We start from the raw sequence: 21,699 nt of genomic DNA, 5'->3' as shown, positions 1-21,699 counted from the left end.
ATCACCCGCTTTATCATTTTAACCTCTGCATCAGTCCTAGCAAATACAAGGAGAGGGTGTACTAAGTACTAAGCACCCACCAGTGCTAAGTCAAAGGGAAGCCTCATTTCAAGTTTCATGTGTGAAACACTTAAGAAATATGTGAAGTTTATTCTCTGACCCAAGACTACACATTGGGGGTATGGGTGGGAAGGGGAGAGAAAACTTGGTCCTAATGATTTACTTATAAATGTCTAAGTAAGCTGTCCACCCATCAATAGATAATTCAATACATATGGGACTAATGTATCTGCTACATTCTAGGTATATTCTTAGAGGGCTCTGGATAATATGCAAGCAGATAATACTTCTGTGAATAATTCAGAGGCAGTACAGGCATCAGTGTTTTACAAATTTGTATGTAAATCAACACAACTTTGGGGAGCTTGAGTGGCTCAGTCGCTTGAGTGTTCAGCTCTTGGTTTCTGCTCAGGTCATGATCTCATGGTTCGTGAGTTTAAGCCCCATGTCAGGCTCTGTGCTGACAGTGCAGAGCCTGCTTGGGATTCTCTCTCTCTCTCTCTCTCTCTCTCTCTCTCTCCCTCTCTCTGCCACTTTCATTCCCCTGCCAGTCTCTCTCTCTCTCTCTCTCTCTCTCTCTCTCTCTCTCTTAAAATAAATAAATTTTTAAAAATCAACACAACTTCAAGATTTTGGGGCCAGAAGCGAATGAAGGTGACATTAACTGAAGTAGAGAATAGAAGAAGAAATTTTGGTTTGGGAGGAGATAGGGAAGGATATTCAAAGGTGAAGGTGACAAGTAAGGAATGTAAGGATCTGGAGCTCAGCAGAAAGGTCTGAATGCAGATTTGGGAATCACTGGAGTGGCTGACAGGGAATGAAATGAGAAAAGGTAACGCCTTCTAGGAAAAACAAGTGGAAAGAGGAAAGAGTTACAGTCAGAGCATTACACCACGGCCCTTAACCTCAGCCCTCCATGGAAACTGGGGCCAGCATCTGAGGGGTAAGAGAAGGAAACAGAGTTTCACATTGTTATAATTTGATTCTTCCTAAGAGTCAACTTCTGATCTAAGTGAAGCTGGACATTACAAATCTGCAACTACACTTCCAAGTTCTCTTGTGGCTGGAATAAAAGGGACTCTCAGAAAATATCTGGCATATAAGTTAATAAGTCTTCTTAAATTCTAACCAAAAAGGGGGGCATGGGGAAGGGTCTGAGCAGAAAAGGAGGGAAAACATCACAGCATAAAGAATGTCTATCCCCATCCCTGTCCATTCCTTTGACAGTGAGGAGAATTCAACTAGACAAGAGGAAGAAAGGATTCCAAATGGCAGTGGAGGCAAACCCACTTGTGTGGTTGATACTTTAGTTCACTTACCATCCAAGGCCAACCTGAGAGGTGATGTGTTAAATGTTCTCACCACCAAAGAAGAAACCATTTAAGTTTTTTTTAAATAAAGGGACTGGTGTAAATTTGGGAAAGTGGTAAGTTTATGACCATTCTGGTGATGCCTTCACAAGTGTATACTTCTCTCCAAGCTCATCAAGTTGTACACACTAAATGTATACAGCTGTTTGTATGCCAATTATACCTCAGCAAAGTTGTTAAACAGACAACAACAACAAAAAAAAGAAGCCGACTTGAAAGACAGGATGCTGTCGTGGACAAAAAGATGATTTTTTAACTCAGGTAGACCTGAGAGAGCAATTATTTCTTGTAAGGCTCAATATCTGCACTCATACCACAGGAAGAAAATCAACCTACTGCATATGTTCATCAGGACAGTGAAGTGACAAAAGTCATTTAAATTATAGACATGCACAGAGTAAGCCTGCAAATTGCTAGATACTAAAAGCATAATAAAGTCACTCCGTTGCATTTATTCCGCATTTAGTAAGAACATATTGTGGATTAGTTAGTAAAAGCTGACTGATATTTGGGAGGAGAAATTCTAACAGAGGAACTGCATTCCATTTACATTTTCTCTACGTAGACACTTCCTCTCTGTGTCCTTAGCTCTCCCACTCTGTCTTTCTCTTTGGGTCTCCCTCTCCCTCTCTCTTTTCCTTTTGCATGGTATATGTCAAAGAAAGTGAATTAAAAACCCTAAAACAAAATGTAGAACATTTTTTTTAGATGGAAAAGAATGTCGAACACATTTTACATTGATGTAGTACATTAAATTGACAAATTAACACTGAAGTATCACCAACTCTCAGAAGAGAGCAATAAAGCATTGAAGATACTAAATTTGAAATTACAAAAATGCAACATTTAGAAAATAAAACAAAAATTCTGAATTGCTTCTCAATGATATAATACAAACCTTAGCACGAACAATATGTTGTCCTTTGAAAAAGTATATTTGATTCTTTGCACTCAGCCTTGGAATTATGATAGAAAATGTATTTGTTTACACAAAGGTAGAACTATAAAGTTTGAAATAATAACTTAAATGGAAAAAGTTGGTTCTCATGGCAATATTTTTATGTCTCAATTTCATAAACATGTACATTTCACTATTTGAGTAGTTTCAAGATAATTGAAAATATGACTACCATAATTGAATAAATACTTTTTCCTGACTACCTTTCTAGAAGTACAACATATGCTAGAGAGATTATACTGCCTCTAAAGAAATTGCTTACCTTTTTCAATGCAATTAAATTTTTTAATTTGCAGAAATTAATACTTTTCCTGTGAAACTGTGAAGTCTATTGGTACTCATATGGGAGTTTCCAAGGTACATGAGAGACTCAAAAAAAAGTACTATTTCATTTGTTCATACTTAGGCCAGGTCCAAGGATAGAATTAGTATGTCATCTGCGATAGACTGAGTTTTTTTGCCCCCCCCCCACCCCGCAAAGTCATATATGAAAGCCCTAAAACTCAGTGTGATGATATCAGGAGTTGGGGCCTTTGGGAGGAAAGTTAGGGCTAGATGAAACCATGAGGTGTAGCCTCCATGATGGGATTAGTGCCTTTACAAGAAGAGGAAAAGACCAGAGCTACCTGTCTCCACCACCTGAGGATACAACGAGTAGGTGGCCATCTACCAGGAGGTAGCCAGGAATACCGCTCTCACTGATGATACCCCCTCCCGTTCTGGCTTCCTAGATGCACCCCTAACTCTTCTAAGAACACATCATTCTCCTAGTTGTTTGGGCCAGGACAAACTTGCTGTTATCCTGGAGTCTGTTACTCCCTGTGGCAGGTAGGACTTGTGTTCCATAATTTTGCCTTCGGTGCTATGCCTGTGAATATGGTATAGTATTTGGGGAAAGGAATTAAGGCGGCTAGTGAGCTGAGCTTAAAACAGGGAGATTATTCTAGATGATCCAAGTGAGCCCATGGCCCTGAAAACACATGCACCTTAGAAGTGGAAGAAGGCGGCAAAAGATTCAGTCAGAGAGACGCAAGGACAGAAAAAGAAACAGGAGAAATTCCAAGCAGGAGACGGACACTTCAGCGCCCCTTCCCGACTCTGAAGATGGAGGAGGGGCTATGACTGATGGAACACGATGGCCCCTGGAGACTGGGAAAGTCAAGGAAAGCGATCCTCCCTTGGAACCTCCACAGAAAGCACTGAGGCCTGATGACACCTGGATTTCAGCCCAGTGGGACCCGTCCTGGACTTCTGACCCTTGGAACTATAAGATGAGGCACTCACACCCTCTTCAACCACGTACTAAAGCAGTGGTCATTCGTTATGGCAGCACTGTGAACTGATACACTCCGCATCAGCATTTCCTGTCCGCTCTACCCTGAAAGTACATCCCCGATGGACCATTTCTCAGCACACCCTCGCTCCACTTTGGTCCAAGCCACCCATTCGTGCCCAGCTCACTGACAAAGGCTCTAAACCGATTTCTCTGCTTCTCCCTCACGATTCCTCATTAAAGTCAGAGTGCAGCAGCCAGGTTGATTCTGTTAATTCCTATGTGCTACCAGGTCTCTCTTCTGCTCAAGACCCCCCACTGGCTTCAGAACTCACTGAGCGCAAAAGCCAAAATGCTTTCCCTGACCCTTGCAGTCCCTACCTGCTGGCTTCTTGCTTTCCATCGTCTTCATTTATTTTTCTGTTCCCACCACACTGGTTCCCACCGCCCCCCGCCCCCGCCCCAGGCTGGGATGCTCCCCCTCATGGCTCTGCACTCACACGAAATGCTCCTCCTCAGATATCCATACGCCCAACTCCCCACCTCCTTCTGGTCTTCCTCCCTCCATATTCCTCGTTGTCCACCATATTGTATACCTAACTCTACCTCATTATTTATGGTCACACGCACTAGACAGTTGGGCATCCCAGAGCCAGATTTTGCTTCCTTTGCAGTTGCCTGCTGCATAATAAAGACTCAATAAATATTTGATAAATTAATATACTTTTTCCTATGAAATACAGCTTCTGAGTTAGTTCTTTGGGTCTTATCCCCACCGCTACTATCCCAACCCAGCTCACTCTAACACTGACTTGCCATCCCTGGATTCTCAGTCGGTGTCTTTACCCATACTTCTTAGCCTTACCCTTCAATCCATCCTACAGGTAAACACCCCTGATTAATATTTGCTAAACGCTATTTGCAGCATGTGAGTTTTCTTCTTTGGAACATACAATGGCTCCCATTGTGTTCTGCTTCAGGGTGTGAAGTATCCACAATAATCCTATCTCCTGGAAACCAGTTTAGCAGCCGCCCTCTTCACCCCTGCCCCTTTCTGACAAATCTCCATGCCTAGAACTCACGCTGGCAGCTGTTGGCCACACTGCCCAAGTGTGGTTTCGGCTTTCCTTCCTTCAGAGCCCCCGAAAAAACACCTTCTACCACCAACCACTCCCATTCTACCAGACTTCCTTTCTACTGATCGTTTTCTACTTTATTACGAGGACTTTTCCCCTCTCTACTGAGATTAGAGGTTTTCTAAAGACAAGATTCATATCTCTTCCTGTTCTTGACCACCCAAGTGACATGCCTACCCCAGTATTAATTCAGATTTTATGTCTTCAATGTCTTCCCCTAATATTATATCTTATTATAAGTGTTACATATTATACATATATTAAATAGTTCCTCTTGTTCTCTGGGTTTATTATTTTACCATTCTTAACTTTTTTAACCCAAACTGAGGCATTATTTGCCCTGTTGATACTTTACACAAGAGACTTTATAACTTTGCCAAGAAACTTTGTGGTTGCATTCCTTTTAAATCAATATAGGGCTTATGTCTCCCTGCATTCTAATTTAGACCTGTTCCAACAACCACTGCTTGGTGAACTTGAACAAACTGCTTCAATTTTTCACTCAACAGCACTGGAAGGTACCAGCACCAGCAGAAGGGCCCAGTGAACCTGGCTGAGAGGGCCACTGCCCCTCGAGGTGCTTCCAGCTCCACAGAGAAGATGGCTGTAACATGAAGAGCTATAAGTGAAATATGAATAACAAAAAAGGAGCTACCTCCTACTCCTCTGGTATTCCTACCCATGAAGGAGACAATAACGAATTTTGCAGCACAATCTCATCCTCAAAGGAAACAATTTCATTGGGGGGGGAAGAAAAAGTTCATTAAAAATTGGGGAAATCACATGCTTTCCAGGTAGGCAGTTCTTTAAAAAAATATATATACAATAATTTCACCAAAAGTTTGCATTTTGTTCATTTTACTAAGAGACTTGGAGGTCTTAACTGTGTTCATTAGAAAGAGGATTTTCCCTGGACGATTTCAGACCTTCAGTAAAAAGCCCCAAATATTTAGAAGAAATGTTACCCTTCATCTCCCCACCAGGAAACCCACACCAGAAAACGTGTGTGCCCTGTACCTTCTTTGTCATCGTGGTGGATAATTGCATCCTGTATCATGTCAGCGAGGTTAAAATGAACTTTTTGATTCTTCCCATGCTTCAGCTTTTTCAGGAACCCTTCCTGCTTCTGAAAAGCCTTCTCTCTTTCATAGTAGGCTTTGATCTGCTCACAGCGCATGCGTTTCACCAGCCGCTGCCGTTGGCCAAGGGGAAGGGACTCCAGCAGGCACTGGTCAATTTCCATCTCATGGGTTCGAAACACGTTACATAGCTGAAAGCAACCTACGAGACACACGGTGAGAAAGTCAGTGGACCCACTGTCACGACAATACAGCAGCACCACAGAGCACGCTCGATTTCCCATTACCCACCCCAGAGGTCAGAAACTCACTCACTCCCCTTTGTGCTTGGCACGCAAGCACGCAGGCCAGCTTACAGACCAGGGGAGAAGCGAAAGGAACTGGTGTCACACTCAACATTGCATGGTGATAAAACAAATAAGAAAATTAGAGACAGATGTGTGGCTTTGCACAACGCAATTACTGGCAAACCATCCTTACTGTTTTTGTAAAGGCCTAAAAGTTTTACCGATGCATTAAAGCCCCTTCGTTGAATAATGCCAACTAAACTGTGTGTGAAATTCTGGCAGAGAGCCATTCCCAGTCTTTGAGCACAGCCTAATAACACTGGTTTTGTATATCCCGATGACTCTGTGTATCTAATGGAATAGAACCTATGTAGCCTAGCAACTGTTCATGTGACACCCTGGATATTTTCCACCAACATATTGCTAAACACTTTTCTTAGTGATTGGTAATATCCCTTTCTAAGAGACCTAATAATGGTTAAGCAATGAAACAGATTTTTCTCTTGGCAATTCAAAATCGTGGATAGAACTGTTGCCGTTGTGGTCTCTGTCTTATTAACATAGTGATTAACAAAGTGAGCTCTCCATCTTGAAGCTGAAAACCTTCCCTTTCTTTCGCTAGGATATTCCTTATTAATGCCATTCAAAACACCTGTAACGGAATCGTACAGACCCGCATGTTTACCACTAGAATAAATGTTACTCTTGGCAGAAAATTAACACTGAAAATTCTAGAATGTAATGCACAGGCTCAGATGAGCATTGCATGTTCTTCCATTCAGATATCTATGATCTTAAGTCTCAAGCAAGTAAAAGTAGTGATGCGTGCCCCAAAGTGTGGTTGATCATACACTATATCTGGAAAGATCACTCAGAAAGGGGTCTGTTTCTTCGTCTTTGGAGATGTGCCCGATTCCTCTGAAAGGGCACCAAGTTGTGACAGTGCAACTTCCATTTCTGTCTACTTGAGGCTTTGCAAAGTGTCATTCTCACAACCGCCAGGCAAGACCATCTCTCTTCTGCAAGTAAGGAAAACGAAGTTGAGCGAGGCTGTGATTTGTCCAAGACCAAAAAGAGGACTCCGTGACAGTCACAAATGTTCCATAAAGGCTCAAGAAAAGGACAGAATAAGAGCCGGGGATTCCCGACAGCCAGATACTTAACATCCATAAGGGGGACAGGGGAGAGGCAGAGTTGGGAAATTTTGTTTTGGTCGTTTTTTAGCATTTGACAACATTTTAGAATCGTATTAATCTCATAAACATCTCCATCTTTGTGAGTATTTGTAAGTGTGGTGTTGGAAAAAACACTATACATAAAGCATTCCCTTTCCAGTGACCTAAACACAGAGAGACAGCAGTTCTGAAATAATGACAAATCACTCTGAAGTCTGTGTGATAAAAGCCAGGATCACCGTCACAAACAGATCCTCTGGGACAGCTCATTAATAACGGCAGGAAAGATTCTCTGCTTTGCAACCTGTACCGAAAACTGTACGTGGGTTCCCGGGACACTGTGACTCCCGTGACCTTCCTGATTTGTCAGCAGGTGCCCAGGGAATCAGCAGAACCACGGGAAAACCGAGAGGGTCAGACCAGTGACCTCACAGAGTGTTACGTGCCGATCAGCAGGCAGTCGAAGGTGCAGGATAACCCAATAAACACAACAGTCCTCTAGTGTTCCGCTCATGAGAAAAACCTTCCTGTGAAATTTTCAATTAACTCTGAAGGAGTCTGTAGTGTCAGCTCACGATTTATCGAGCAGCCCTCTCGGTCTGTCAGAAAGGAGCGCTGAGGGATGTTCATAAATTAATTCTCTTACGATTCAGAAAATCGGAGGCCGAGGCTGTGAACTTCCACGTCCGTCCATGTATAAAATGTTAATTTTTCACATATTTTCTTGTCAAATAATTCCCCATGCTTTGACTTTAAATGGTCTGAACTTTGAGATTTATTGTACGTTCTACAAGCACATCGGGCATTGTGACTTTCTTTTTGTCTAATTCTGGATGGACCAGCTGCATCATGTGTATGTGCTGTAGTCAGTCTGTAAGACACCACACAAAAAATGACATAGTAATGGTAAATGGAGTTTTGAGGCCGTCTACCCAGAACCTGTGGAACTTGGTCAGCAGGGCACTAAGAATAGCAGTCATTAGCACCTCAGGTGACAGTCTGGGCAGGCCAGGCAGGCAGGGGGGTGCGGCTGAAGAAGAACTACTGTGTCTGAGCTGGACAAGGCTGGCTGGCCTCCCCGGGCGGGGGGTCCCGGGCAGGCACTGGGTGTCAATTGTCCTGTAGCAGAGTTGACCTGGTTCTGCCTGCCCAGCGGCTGGACTGAGTGAGGGCTCTTCCCCAGGAAAGACTTTAATTCTTTCCCGCTATTTTGGCATTCTTCACCCACCAAAGGCTACGCATGCACTAACACCATTTCCACTTCACACAAACCACCTTCTCACAATAATACGTGAGTTCCTTAGGATACAGGGCACGTGCTGTAGTAAAACAGAGCATATTTTCATTGTTGCGGCAGAGACTGACTAGGGAAACCCGTTCTCTTTTCTCCTTGAACACGTAAGTTGACGTCAGTTTTGACCTTCCCAGGGCTGGCTCATAAAGAGGAAAAAAAAGCCCACATGCACTTTAACATGTTCTAAACCTCCTACAGCCTATGGATATGGCAGTGTGGATTCCACATGGCAAAGATGGTCCCAGGTAAGGAGCCTCGGTCCCCCGCGTGGCTCCCTGGAGCACCTGCCACGAACCAGCCCCTGTCCTAACTTTTCATCTGACAAAGAAATTCACTTCGATTGTAGTTAGGCATTGCTATTTTGGGTTTTAACTCTTCCAGAAATTAACATCACCCTAGCTAGAGGGTGCCGTGGTTCAGAAGTTTGTTTGGTTTTCTCCGACCGTGTTAAATGGTGATCAAGGGAACATCCAAAGCTCTGCAGAATTTTGAATGACAGGACTGGACCATTGCTACCTACCAAGTGGGGTTCTAGCAAATTTGTAACAGTCAGTAGGGGTGGAGTGGGAATGAAATCGTTGACTTGTCACGTCTGCCTATTACCACGGCACACAGTTCACAGTCAATTCCAAGCTACCACTGTCGCATTACTAAACAGAGAGATGAGAATACGTACTCTCTCCACCTCAGTGTGGGGGCCAGCTTCCACACAACCACTGCATCAAGCCCACCATGGAGACTCATGGCTTCATTCTTGCATCGGAATCACAAATACTCAGGAAAAGATATTCCAGAAAGACCCCCAAGGTGTAAGAGAAGCAGCATCAAGAATTACCCACATCTCAAGAGAAAATAACTATAACATTAAGCATAACTGTGTGTGTGTGTATGTGTGTGCTACCCATTATATATATATGAGTCTGAGTCATCATAGGAAGCAGACAAGAGACCATATGCTTTAAATTCCTAATCATCAAAATTATTCACTTGTAGAAGGTAATGTTAAATAACAGAAAAACTAGAAAAACTAAAACTGAGTTCTCATTGTAGGTATCACATTTTCTACTTATGACCTGGGGTGAAATTTTCAACATTTCTAAGATGCTTGAAATAAATAAAAAAGAGCTGGTGTTTGAAGTTTGCTGGGATACTTAAAAAATAGGAGATAGTTTGCAAAAAAAAAAATGTCTGGCACAAAGTAAATACTCAATGAACGGTAATTATTTTTATGAAGAAAATATCATGAGGATCTGTGTGTATACATGGAATACATTAAGAGAACTGAAGAAAAGGGAATGTGTTATATGGAGAGTTCTCTCTCCCTTTTTTGCTCTTTCTGGTTCTATCATGTGCCAAGAATGTTCCCGGCACAAGGTCTTTGCACCCGCTATTCCCAGTGCCTGGAACATTCATCTGATGGAGGGAGGCTAAATGGTTAGCATCCTTCCCTTCTCCTGGTCTTAGCTCAAAATCTCCAACCTCGTGATGCTTTCACAGGCCCCTTTATTCCTATTTGCAACTGTTCCCTAACAATATTTCCAATTCCTATTTCTTGCTTTTTCTCTTTAAGTTTTTATCGCCCTGAAATATATTTCTATAGCATCAATCATCACACTTAGACTGTATATTATACTCATACCAATGCTGTTTGTAAAATACACCATATATTTTATTTATCTATAAGCCCCCCACCAAAAAGCACGAACTTGGACTGTTTTATCAGCAGTTGGAAGAGCAGATATTAAATATTTTTGTTGTTAATTAAATCACTGGCAGAAATATCATATGCATTACTACAACCTGACCCAGCACTGACATATAGTAGGTAGCAAATGCTTATGACTTGACCTACCCTTCTTTTGGCATGGGGGTTATATACATGGCTAATCTGAAATTCTAGATAAAAATTTAGAGACGTTTGGTGTGCCTGGGTCGTTCAGTTGGTTCAGCATCTGACTCTTGGTTTCGGCTCAGGTCCTGATCTTGTGGTTCATGAGTTCAAGCCCCACATCAGGCTCCAAGCCAACAGTGCGGAGCCTGCTTGGGATATTCTCTCTCTCATTCTCTCTCTCTCTCTCTCGCTCTCACTCTCTCTCTCTCCCTCTCTCAAAATAAATAAACTTTTAAAAAATATTTACAGACATTTACCATAGGCAGAAATCCCTGCTCAGCAAATATGCATCTCCATAAAATAAAACTTGAGAGCCGGCAAATTAAATACATGAAGGAAACAGCAAAGATCTATGTTCAGAAATCATTACGGAACATCTAGTAAAAACTAGCAGCTTTGGTCTTGGAGACACCGTGCCATGATCTCAGGATGCTGTGTTGTAGCAAGCCAGAAATATACAGAATAAAGTTAAGGAAAAGGCAACTAGGAAAATGAGGAAATTATTCTGGGGATTCAACTGCCAGAAATGCCTTCCTCTCCATTAGACTCAGAACCGTCATGTGGTGGGGCGCCTGGGAGGCTCAGTCGGTTGAAGCATCCGACTTCGGCTCAGGTCATGATCTCGTGGTTTGTGAATTTGAGCCTTGCGGCAGCCTCTCCACTCTCAGCACAGAGCCTGATTCAGATCCTGTCTTCCTCTCTACCTCTCCCCTGCTCACTCTCGTTCACACTCTCTCTCTCTCAAAAATAAATACACATTAATTTTTTTTTAATATTTAAACAAAATCTTCATGTAGCCACAGCACATTCACTGCAGGAGAGTTTTTGCAAAGTTATCCATAAGTGCTAGTTAAATGGGATAAGAAAAAATGGTAAAAGCAAGGACATTTCCAGAAACTTGGACCCGCTTTCAGGGGAGCAGACATTTGTGGATGGTTTATGAAGTTAACTCTGTCTTAGGGCACAAAGCAAAGCAAATTTCAAAAAATGCTTTAGAACTGAAATTATACGGACACCTTCTTAACACACCGGAGAACTGGATTTCAACTACAGATGTGGAACCACACCTGCCAATTTGTTCAGAAACTTACAAAGTCGATTCAAAATAAAGCATATATAAGGAAGAAAGCATAATGGAAATAATACTTTTTTAGAACCAATCACTGATCATAATTTCACGGATGAAACTAAAACCATTCACAGAAATAAATCTACAGCTTTAAATGTATATATTAGAAAAGACTGTATTCTTAGCATCAGTGACCAACACATGTGATTCATAGAAAAGAACAATAAAGGAAGCCCAACAAGAAAGAAGAAAATAATAAAATCTCGGTACAAATGGACAGAAACGAAATAAGGACTGAGCAAAGATGAAGACATGAAAAACAGAAAATATCCAGAAAAATATATCTTACCAAAAACGACCCAAGAAGCAAAAACTTGAATAGATTTATAATCATTACATGAATTAAATTAATTGTCCTAACACGGGTAAAAGGAGGAAAAATCAGTCATCGTTGTAAACACCGTTATCCTCGTAAGAAACCAAACACATTCTATGACTCAGCCGTTAGAATTGATATCAACACAAGTCAATACACACACACAAGAAGAAAGTTACATTTTCAAACCTAGAATTGACGTGCACCCTTACTAAGGTCTAAAAAAAAATTTAAACCTATCATTTCACACTCATTTGATTGACAGTGTTGTCCCATTACTATGAAAGAGAAAATTGGAAGTACTTTGCTAAACTGAAGATTATCTCTCCCACAACCACTGTAAGTACTCTAGAAACCTTTTGATACATGTTGCAGATAAAAATAAACACACACAGGGCCACCTGGGTGGCTCAGTTGGTTAAACGCCTGACTCTTGATCTCGACTCAGGTCATGATCTCGGCTCAGGTCATGATCTCATGGTTTGTGGGTTCGAGCCCAGCATCGGGCTTTGTGCTGACAGTGCACACCTCACACAGAAATGAACCTGAAATGGATCACGGGTCTGAACGTAAAACAAAACTGCAGTGCATCCTGAAGACCGCAGGATGGAACCGCTGAGCCCTGCCTTAGACTTGACCTGGAAACACGGCCCATAAAAGAAAAGGAAAGAATGAATTGGATTTCCTCTGAAAACACAACACGGCTGTGTGAAAGCCACGCTCAGGGTGGCAAAGTGGGGAAAAGCAGTTTTTTTTGTTGTTTTTTTGTTTTTTGTTTTTATGTTTATTTATTTACTTTGAGAGAGATAAAGAGTACAAGCAGGGTAGGGGCAGAGAGAGAGGGAGAGACAATTCCGAGTAGGCTCCGCGCTGTCCTCGGGGCTCAGACTCCTTAACTGTGACATCAGGACCTGAGCCGAGATCACGAGTCGATGTTGAACCCACTGTGCCATCCTGGCACCTCTGGGGAAAAGTACTTGTAACCCCCTGTCTCACAAAGAATCACCTCTAGGGGCACCTGGTGGCTCAGTCGGTCAAGCGTCTGACTTTGGCTGGGGTCATGATCTCACCGTTGGTGAGCTCAAGCCCCACGTCGGACTCTGTGCCAGCAGCTGGGAGCCTGGAGCTGCTTCGGATTCTGTGTCTCTCTCTCTCTCTCTCTCTCTCTCTCTGCCCCTCCCCTGCTCTCGCTCTCTCTCTCTTTCTCAAAAGTAAATAGATATTAAAAAAAAAGAAAAAAGAAAAGAATCACCTCTACAACACACACACACACACACACACACACACACACACACACACCTTAACATTCAGCAGCAAAAAGGCAGGTGGTCCAACTGGAGAATGGGAGAAGAGTGACGGATGTTTCAGGGGCACAGATGGATGACGGCCAAGCACAGGAAGAGACCTCCGACAGCACCAGCCATTAGGGAGATGCCCACCGGAAGCAGTGACCCATAACTACGCATGTATCAGAAGAGCTGAAACAAACATAAAACTAGTGGGGGGCCCCGTGGGTGGCTCAGTCGGTTAAGTGTCCACCTTTGGCTCAGGTCATGATCTCACAGTCCGTGGGTTCGAACCCCACGTTGGGCTCTGTGCTGTCGGTGTGGAGCCCACTTCAGATCTTCTGCCTCTGTTTCTCTCTGCCCCTCCCCAGCTTGTGCGCTCTCTCTCTTTCCAAAAATAAACAAGCATTGAAAAAATGAAACTAGTGACAATACCAAATACTGGCAAGGATGTGGAGAAGCAGGACCTCTCCACCTTGATGCTGGGAATGTAAAATAGTGCAGGCATTCAGGAAAACAGGTTGGCATTTTCTTTAACCACATTCTGTGGCAACATGTCGAGGTGAGATTACGTGGCTCATCAAGACCATTCAGGATGGACTCTGACATGTTGCGGTCAGGGCAGGTTGCAAACTCCAGGAACCAGCATGAGAACGGTCCCTTCTTAGAACACTGCCCACCTACTGTTTGGGGCAGAACAGCTGTCACCACAGGGCACCAACAAGGCAAGAAAGTTAGCAAATGGTGCCCATTTTGCTGGACTCATTTTATTATTATTATTATTATTATTATTATTATTATTATTATTAATCAATGAACTAGATATTGGTGGATATGCTTTTGTCTTCCAGGAATAGACCTCAAAAGGCTGAGAATAGACTGGATTCTGGCCAAAGGTCCAACATATTGTGGGCACACTTATAAAGAAACACTTATCACCCTGTTTTTCCATGAGGATAATGAATCATCAGAATGAAATAAAAATAAAAATAAGTGCTCCAATTTTCCCCGTGAAAAGAACGAAAATACATTTTATCATTTGTAGGTAAGAATGCGCATTTATCTGAATTTACAGGTACGAATTCCACATCAATTCCATCAGCTTATGTTTCAATTTGGGGGATGCCTCCTCTCAAAGACCTCAAATGTATACAATTTCTGTTCTATGCCTTGCTTCCCTCACTCCCTATGGGATTTCCCTGATGAACATTCCCTCTGCGTATTGCCATGTGCTCCTGAAGCCCTCTCCCAAGACTCTGCTTCTAGGGAACACAAACTAATGCAAGTAAGATTATATATTTTTTTCTCTCATTTTCTATTAACTTTCACGGTTTACACCAAAGAGAAGACATTTTTTTGGAGATGCGAAATGTATGTCAATAGGCTGAACATACCTAATGATGTAGGTTTCCAAACTCTACAAGTCATAGCAGCACAAGAAATAATAAGACACACCTGCAAAAGAATAAAGTTGGGGGGCGCCTGGGTGGCTCAGTCAGTTGAGCATCGGACTCTTGATCTCGGCTCAGGTCATGATCTCACAGTTCATGGGTTCAAGCCCCACGTTGGGCTCTACACTGACAGTGCAGAGCCTGCTTAGCATTCTCTCTCTCTCTCTCTCTCTCTCTCTCTCTCAGCCCCTCCCCTGTTTGCACTCTCTGTCTCTCTCTCAAAATAACGAAATAAACTTAAAAAAATTAAAAAAAGAATAAAGTTGGGCCCTAACCTTCTATCATATGCAAAAATTAACAAAAATTTATTAAAGCCTTAAACATAAGACCCAAAAGTACAAAACTCATAGAAGAAAACAGAAGTTTTAGGACACTGCACCTGGCAATGATTTCTTGGATAGGACACCACAAACACAGCCGACAGAAGCAAAAATTGACAAAATGGATGAATATGCAAATTTTTGTGCATCGAAGGACACAACACAGTAAAAAGGCAACCTAAGGAAGGGAGGAAGGTACTTGTAAATTATATATCTGATAAGGGGTTAATATCCAAAATATAAAAAAAACCCTTACAAGTCAATAATCTAAAAATTAAACAAGCAAATTTAAAAATGGGCAAAGGACTTAAACAGACATTTCTCCAAAGATGATACACAAATTTCCAACAAGCATATTCGTTAAGAATATTAAGAAGCTCACAATTCTCAGTGAACTGCACATCACAACTACAATAAATCATCACCTCATACCCATTAGAATGGCTCTTACCTGTCACCCACCCCTGAAAAAAGGGGGTGGGGGCAGAAAATAAGTGGATGTGGAGAGATTGAAACCCTTGTGCGCTCTTGGTAGGAATGTAAAATGGTTTACGATGAAAAACAGTTTGGAGTTTCCACAGTAAATTAAAAATGGAACTGCCAGGGGCGCCTGGGTGGCGCAGTCGGTTAAGCGTCCGACTTCAGCCAGGTCACGATCTCGCGGTCCGTGAGTTCGAGCCCCGCGTCGGGCTCTGGGCTGACGGCTCAGAGCCTGGAGCCTGTTTCCGATTCTGTGTCTCCCTCTCTCTCTGCCCCTCCCCCGTTCATGCTCTGTCTCTCTCTGTCCCAAAAATAAATAAACGTTGAAAAAAAATTTAAAAAAAAAAATGGAACTGCCAGAGGGTCCAGCAATCCCACTTCCAGGTATATCCAAAACACTGAAAGCAGGATTTCTAAAAATACATTTAAACACCTCTGTTCACTGCAGCATAGCTCACAATGGCCAAGAGATGGAGGCAACCGAGATGTCACTAATGGATGAATGGATAAATAAATATGGTCTATCCATACGATGGAATATTACACAGCCTTAGAAAGGAAAGGAATCCTACCACATGCTATAAAATGGATGAACCCTGACGATATGCCATATGAAGTAAACCAGGCACAAAATGACAGATACTGTGTGATATATGAGACTAAGAAATGAGAATGCTGGTTACCAGAAATAAATGAGAATGCTGGTTACCAGGGGCTGGAAAGAGGGAGACAGGGAGAGTTGTTGTTTGATGAGCCCAGAGTATCAGATCTTAAAGATGAAAAACTTCTGGAGCCCTGTGTCACAACAGCGTGAATATGCTTAACTACTGAACGATACACTTAAAACGGTTAAGCTAGTAAATTTTATTTTATGTGTTTTACCGCCATTAAAAACAAAGTGGCGGGAAAAAAGAGAATAAGACACAAGGGGCTGTATCACAGGAGTTTAAAAAATATATATAGTTTAGGGGCCCCTGGGTGGCTCAGTTGGTTAAGCATCTGACTCTGTATTTTGGCTCAGGATCAAGCCCCACATTGTGCTCTGCACTGAGCATGCAGCCTGCTTAAGATTCTTTCCCTCTCTCTCTCTCCCTCCCTCCCTCCCTCCCTCCCTCTCCCCTGTTCACATGCTCTCTCCCTCTCTCTAAAAAATTTTTTTCTAAAATAAATAAAATGGTTTAAGTATTTCATGAAAATAGTTGCAAACTTGCTTATCCCACTTTATAAAACGTTTGTTATGAAGTCTGAGAAGCATAAGTCAGTTGTCCGGGGCGGAAATTAGCATATGCGCACACACAGGTGTTGAGCACGCCCGTGTGTGTGTGTGTGTGTGTGTGTGCGTGCGCACACGCACTCACGTCTATGTTCCCAACCATTGTCCTTGCAGAAGCTTTATTCTCAGAATCTATTGTTATAACGTGCTTCCAGAGTTATTTTTACTGCATATACAATGACAATGAAACAAAGGAACAGTGAGGATTTTCAAAGACAAGAGTATAATCAATTTCAACATACTCCCCCAGAGCCTTAAAAAAGAAAACTTCTTCTGAAGGGTTGAAGTCTTTAAAAAGTGTTAGATTTTAACATCTTTGTAATCAAGCTGCAGGTTCATATCCCTCTTCGTGGAGTGAAAAATAGTAAAAAGAAATTACATTTGGCAAAGAAGATATAGATGCTGTGCCCTAAAATATCTCGGGATGTAGGTCTACAACGCCTGTTTTGTAGAATCCTGCACTGAAACATTTCTCTGAATAATGGAGAGACAGACTCAAATAATTTAAATTCTTTTTAAGAAAATCAACAATGCTTTTCATCTCACTACTGGCTGTCTTTAAATTTTTTCATTTACATATCAAGGGATCACTTCTTCGGTTTCTGTGCAATTATTAGGGCATGCTTTTCTAATGAGAGAATGTGGAAAATGTTCTCTCTTTAAATTAAATTGGAAATAAAACAAATACAGAGGACATAAAAATTGCTGCATACTCTGGAGTATATTTTTTTACACATCAACCTATATTTTTCTACATTTAATATTTCCTTATTAACAAGTGATTTGATTATGACAAATAGCTTTTTGGTAGACTTATAGTCCTAATTCTTTCCAGAATTTGTTTCAGGGTAACAATAAATCTGAAGGTTATCACCTTGAGGTAATGTTTCCGGTTCATTATCCAAGTGGACCCACATGTCTAATCAAATCTATGGTTGATGGAAGGTCATGTCATGACCGCTCTACACTGTGTCATAGGTGGTTCCAAAATCATGCCCGTGTGCTAATGCCCAGAACCAAGATTTACCTTGATATGTAGAGCACTGAATGACCAGGCTCCTTTTCAGAAGACAACTCAAAGACATTTAGGATACCCAGAGTCTGGTCATTTGGAGCCCCACCTCTAAATATCAACTAGCTATTATATCAGATATACACTCAATGAGAACTTGTCTGGAGAAGTCTGGACCCTTTAAGATCAGAACTGCCTACTACTGGCTGTTCTCAGACACTTCTGATGGCATGCCATATTGCTAAAATCAAGTCCTGACTTTTCCTGAATGCCCTGCCTTTCTAAACACCATAGTCCCACTACTGGGTGTCACCAAGATGGCTGTGATCACTTCCCTATCCATCCAAGAGACGGCGATGCTCTGGAATTAAACAGTCTCAGACAAGCTCGAATTCCTGGAGAGCTCAAAAGAGAACCTCTTTTTTGGTTCATTCTGAATAAAACAGATTTAGACCCTCTACCCCAAATATACATGTTTGGGCCCCCAAACTTTAAACGATTTTCCGTTCTTAATCCACATCCGCACATTTCACCTTTCCTAGACACACATCTTTAATTCTGGCCAGAAGAGACTCTGCTCACTCTATTCCTGCCGGGCAATGTTTGTAATAGGCAAATTCCCTAGTGTTCCAGACTGTCTCAGAATGGGATACCTGCCAGTTTCAACCCACTGGTTCCTCTTTAGGAAGCTGAGCCCTGACTGGCTCCATGACCCCACCAGTCAATCATGCAGCTTCCTGGATGCCTTTAGCCTAAGTCCTGAAGCAACGCTATAAAACAAGCATTGCAAATAAAAAGTAGACAGCAATGACCAAATGCTGTACATTAACAGCTCCTCTCCAAATGTATTTACTTCTATTTGAAAGCTTGTGTGTATGTGTCAGTGCAACTGTAATTTCATGGCCATAAGTAATTTTTTTTAATCTCATCGTTTCCCTAAGCCCTGCAAAGATTTTTGTTTCAAATGTTACTTTCATATAAAATATTTGATAACTGACACTATTTTGATATAAAATATTTTCAGTCCTGAAATGAGCTGAAACAAAACTGAACTGCACATTTAATATTTAATTTTGGCTTTATAGACTCTGGTTCCCCCCGCCTTTCCTTGTAATAGGATAAATTTAGGGGGAAACATCATATGCTAAAATGTCTATCAGTTTCTAGGTTAAAAGAGAATTTCTAGTTTATAGTTTGTGTTTTTAAACGATTTCCACTGTCCTTTGCAGCAATTTATAAGGTACATTCAGATAAAAGAAATTCTTCAAGGTCAACTTAAAACACAAGGTCAAAACACAGATATGATTCACAGATAAACATCCTCATGTCCACCATAAGGACCCTCCTCATCTCAAGTCTTAATTATTACATTAAGCATCGTTGGTTTCTTTCACCAGTCTTCTCTGCTCGTGGTGAAAAAGAAAAAAGAGAAAGCCTGCCTTAATACTAACCTAAAATAATGGTATAAGAAACAAAGCTCATCAAAGTCCTCAAGCCCTTCATCCCTGGGTTCCACCTTGCCCACTGAATATTATTATTAATTAGTGCACCATACAAACCAACCAGTCTTTTCCATGCCTTGCATCTTTACTCATGACTTCCTGCTACTCTGGTACAGAATCTGAGACTATCAGTGAGCCCCATTATTTCTTCTGGGAGAACCTTCCTTCTGGAAATCACCTCCCCTCTCTCCCTGCACGTGGTCCTAGTGGGGTTATTACAAAGGCTACCCAACTCAACTTGCTGGGCTGGAAAGATGACCTAGGTTGGGCCCATCGCAATGGCCTGTACATTGAAGATCGATGACTGGTCCCAGTACGGGATATGATCCTAGTGTGGACAATTCAGGACTCTTCCATGAGATTTAATAGATAAACATAAGGAGATTAAAAAAAAAAAAAAAAAAAAGACCCTGTCTTATTTTTTATTATCAATCCACTAGGATGTAGGTATGTGCTATCAAGGCTCCTATCTTCTGACTCAGAGAAAGAGAAAAATAGAGGCAGAAACAGAAAGAGAAGAAAAAGAGACAGACAGAGACAGAAAAAATAATATAAGTTAAAGCCCCCAGATTCCAAATTCATTAGTATATGAAGCCAACTGAATTGGACTTTCCAGGTATAAGGGCCATTTTCCACATACGAAAGCCAGTAAATTCCCTTCTGTGCTTAAACCCTTATGAGTTGATTTTCTGTCAATGGGAACCAGGTGACTCATATAACACAGAAGTTCATGATGATCTTTTCTTTTTTTCCTGCTAAAGGATACACCCCTTTAGAGCACGGACTTCTTTTCTCTTCTGCCGTGAAAATGTAGGTTATTTCCACTAGTAGAAGGAAGGTTTAAACTTCTATATCATAGTGAATATTTATTGTTATAATTATAGTGAATATTTATTATTATATATTACTTATTTTAAAATAATACATTTTTAACTTTCAGGAAGCTTCCCCCCTCTGCTCCTATATGCTGTGCGCGAACATTCCCATCAGTCAGTCCTCAGTAATCAAAGTGAGGGCCTTCAGTGCACGTGGCTATGAACCAAGACATAAAAAGGTAGAAGCAAATGTCCCTGGTCACAAAGATGTAACCACACAGTTGAGCATTCATACACATGAGGGAAAGTTCCGGCACAGTGACAGTACTCTGTGCTTCTCACGGGGCACATGCCAACATGGCTGACCACCCGAAGAAGGTGTTGACCCGCTGGACCAGAGAGCACACTCCTGGAGCAGGGAGGTTCAGTGTCCCCCCTCGGATGCTAGCACAGACCAAGGAATCCAATTCTTGCATTTTAATTTTTCCATCTCCACGTACCTGACATGGGTGTGAAGCAGTTTCCCCATACAACCCTATTCCCACGACTAACTGGACACTTCTGTGAACACGCTTCCCTTCTCTCCCCCCCCCACAGACCACGCACCCCTTTAGGGAAGGACCGCCTCTAGTTTTGCTCACAGGTACATCCACAGAGCACCCCAAGGGGCCTGCCATGCAAGGGACTCGACCTTTCATTCACTCGTTCAAATATACTATGAAGAGCCTGCTACATGCAAAGTTCAGTATGCACACATTTGATGGCTACAAGTGTCATCAGTCACCACACTGCACACCTAATGCTTATTCCCCAGGGTAAAAAGGACAGTCCTGAACATTTTCCTAAAGAAAAACAGATAAAGTGCTACGTTAATTCCGATGTAAGGACAACTGAGTACTTGGAGGCCGAGTACAACTCCGCGGCATGTGACCTGAACGCTGATAAGCAAAATCTGGAAATTCAAAGACAAGAAGACATTTCTCCATTTCAAATGGGGGCGGGGCAAAAACAGAAGAAAGGCAGCAATCACAGAAAAACTGAAATCATTTGCAGTGTTCATTTGGACCAACCCAAACACACATTAAGGCGAAAAGTCGAAAATGAGACTACAACAAGTGGAATCAGAACATTTCCAAGGGAGGAAACAGACCTCCATTTTTCGCTCTGCCACAGGGAGCCACTGAGGACCTGTCAACAGCATGTCCAATCACAGCAGTGGGATCTGTGGAGAATCAGGAAGCTGATGGAGGAGCTCGTAGGGCAGATGGGGTGGGAACACGCTTTCTCAGAGCTGAGGCATCAGGGTCCCAGCCTCACCGGAGCAGGACCTCCGTGGAGAGCATGGGAGGTGAGAACATTAGGAGAAGAAAGACTCGGGGCTCAAACTCATGAACCGTGAGATCACGACCTGAGCCGAAATCAAGAGTTGGACACTCAACCGACCGAGCGACCCAGCCCAAGACAATTTAATCCCACGCCTTATAAGGATTTCTTTCTCACACTGTCTTTATAAGCAGCTCGGTATGTGTGCACCACAGTCACCATTGGTAAGAACTGCCATGAAGCCTTTACCCCAAGAGTCCACGTAGACC

The 21,699-nt window shown here is 42.1% G+C and overlaps 1 protein-coding gene across 3 annotated transcripts in view; it reads right to left on the bottom strand.

Annotated features, from left to right (window-relative positions):
• The window catches only part of MYO16 (myosin XVI), a 607,799-nt gene that overhangs the window by 455,514 nt on the left and 130,586 nt on the right, over positions 1-21,699 (bottom strand). For all 3 annotated transcript variants that reach the window (XM_045481946.1, XM_045481930.1, XM_045481937.1), the window contains exon 2: positions 5,815-6,078. In XM_045481946.1, the coding sequence (XP_045337902.1) occupies positions 5,815-6,040 (226 nt within the window). In that variant the 5' untranslated portion in view covers positions 6,041-6,078. The remainder of the gene's footprint in view (positions 1-5,814; positions 6,079-21,699) is intronic.

Source organism: Leopardus geoffroyi, chromosome A1, assembly GCF_018350155.1.
Source record: "Leopardus geoffroyi isolate Oge1 chromosome A1, O.geoffroyi_Oge1_pat1.0, whole genome shotgun sequence".
Taxonomy (NCBI): Eukaryota; Metazoa; Chordata; class Mammalia; order Carnivora; family Felidae; genus Leopardus; species Leopardus geoffroyi.
Note: the sequence above shows the minus strand (reverse complement) of the source record. Positions and strands in the feature narration are given on the sequence as shown.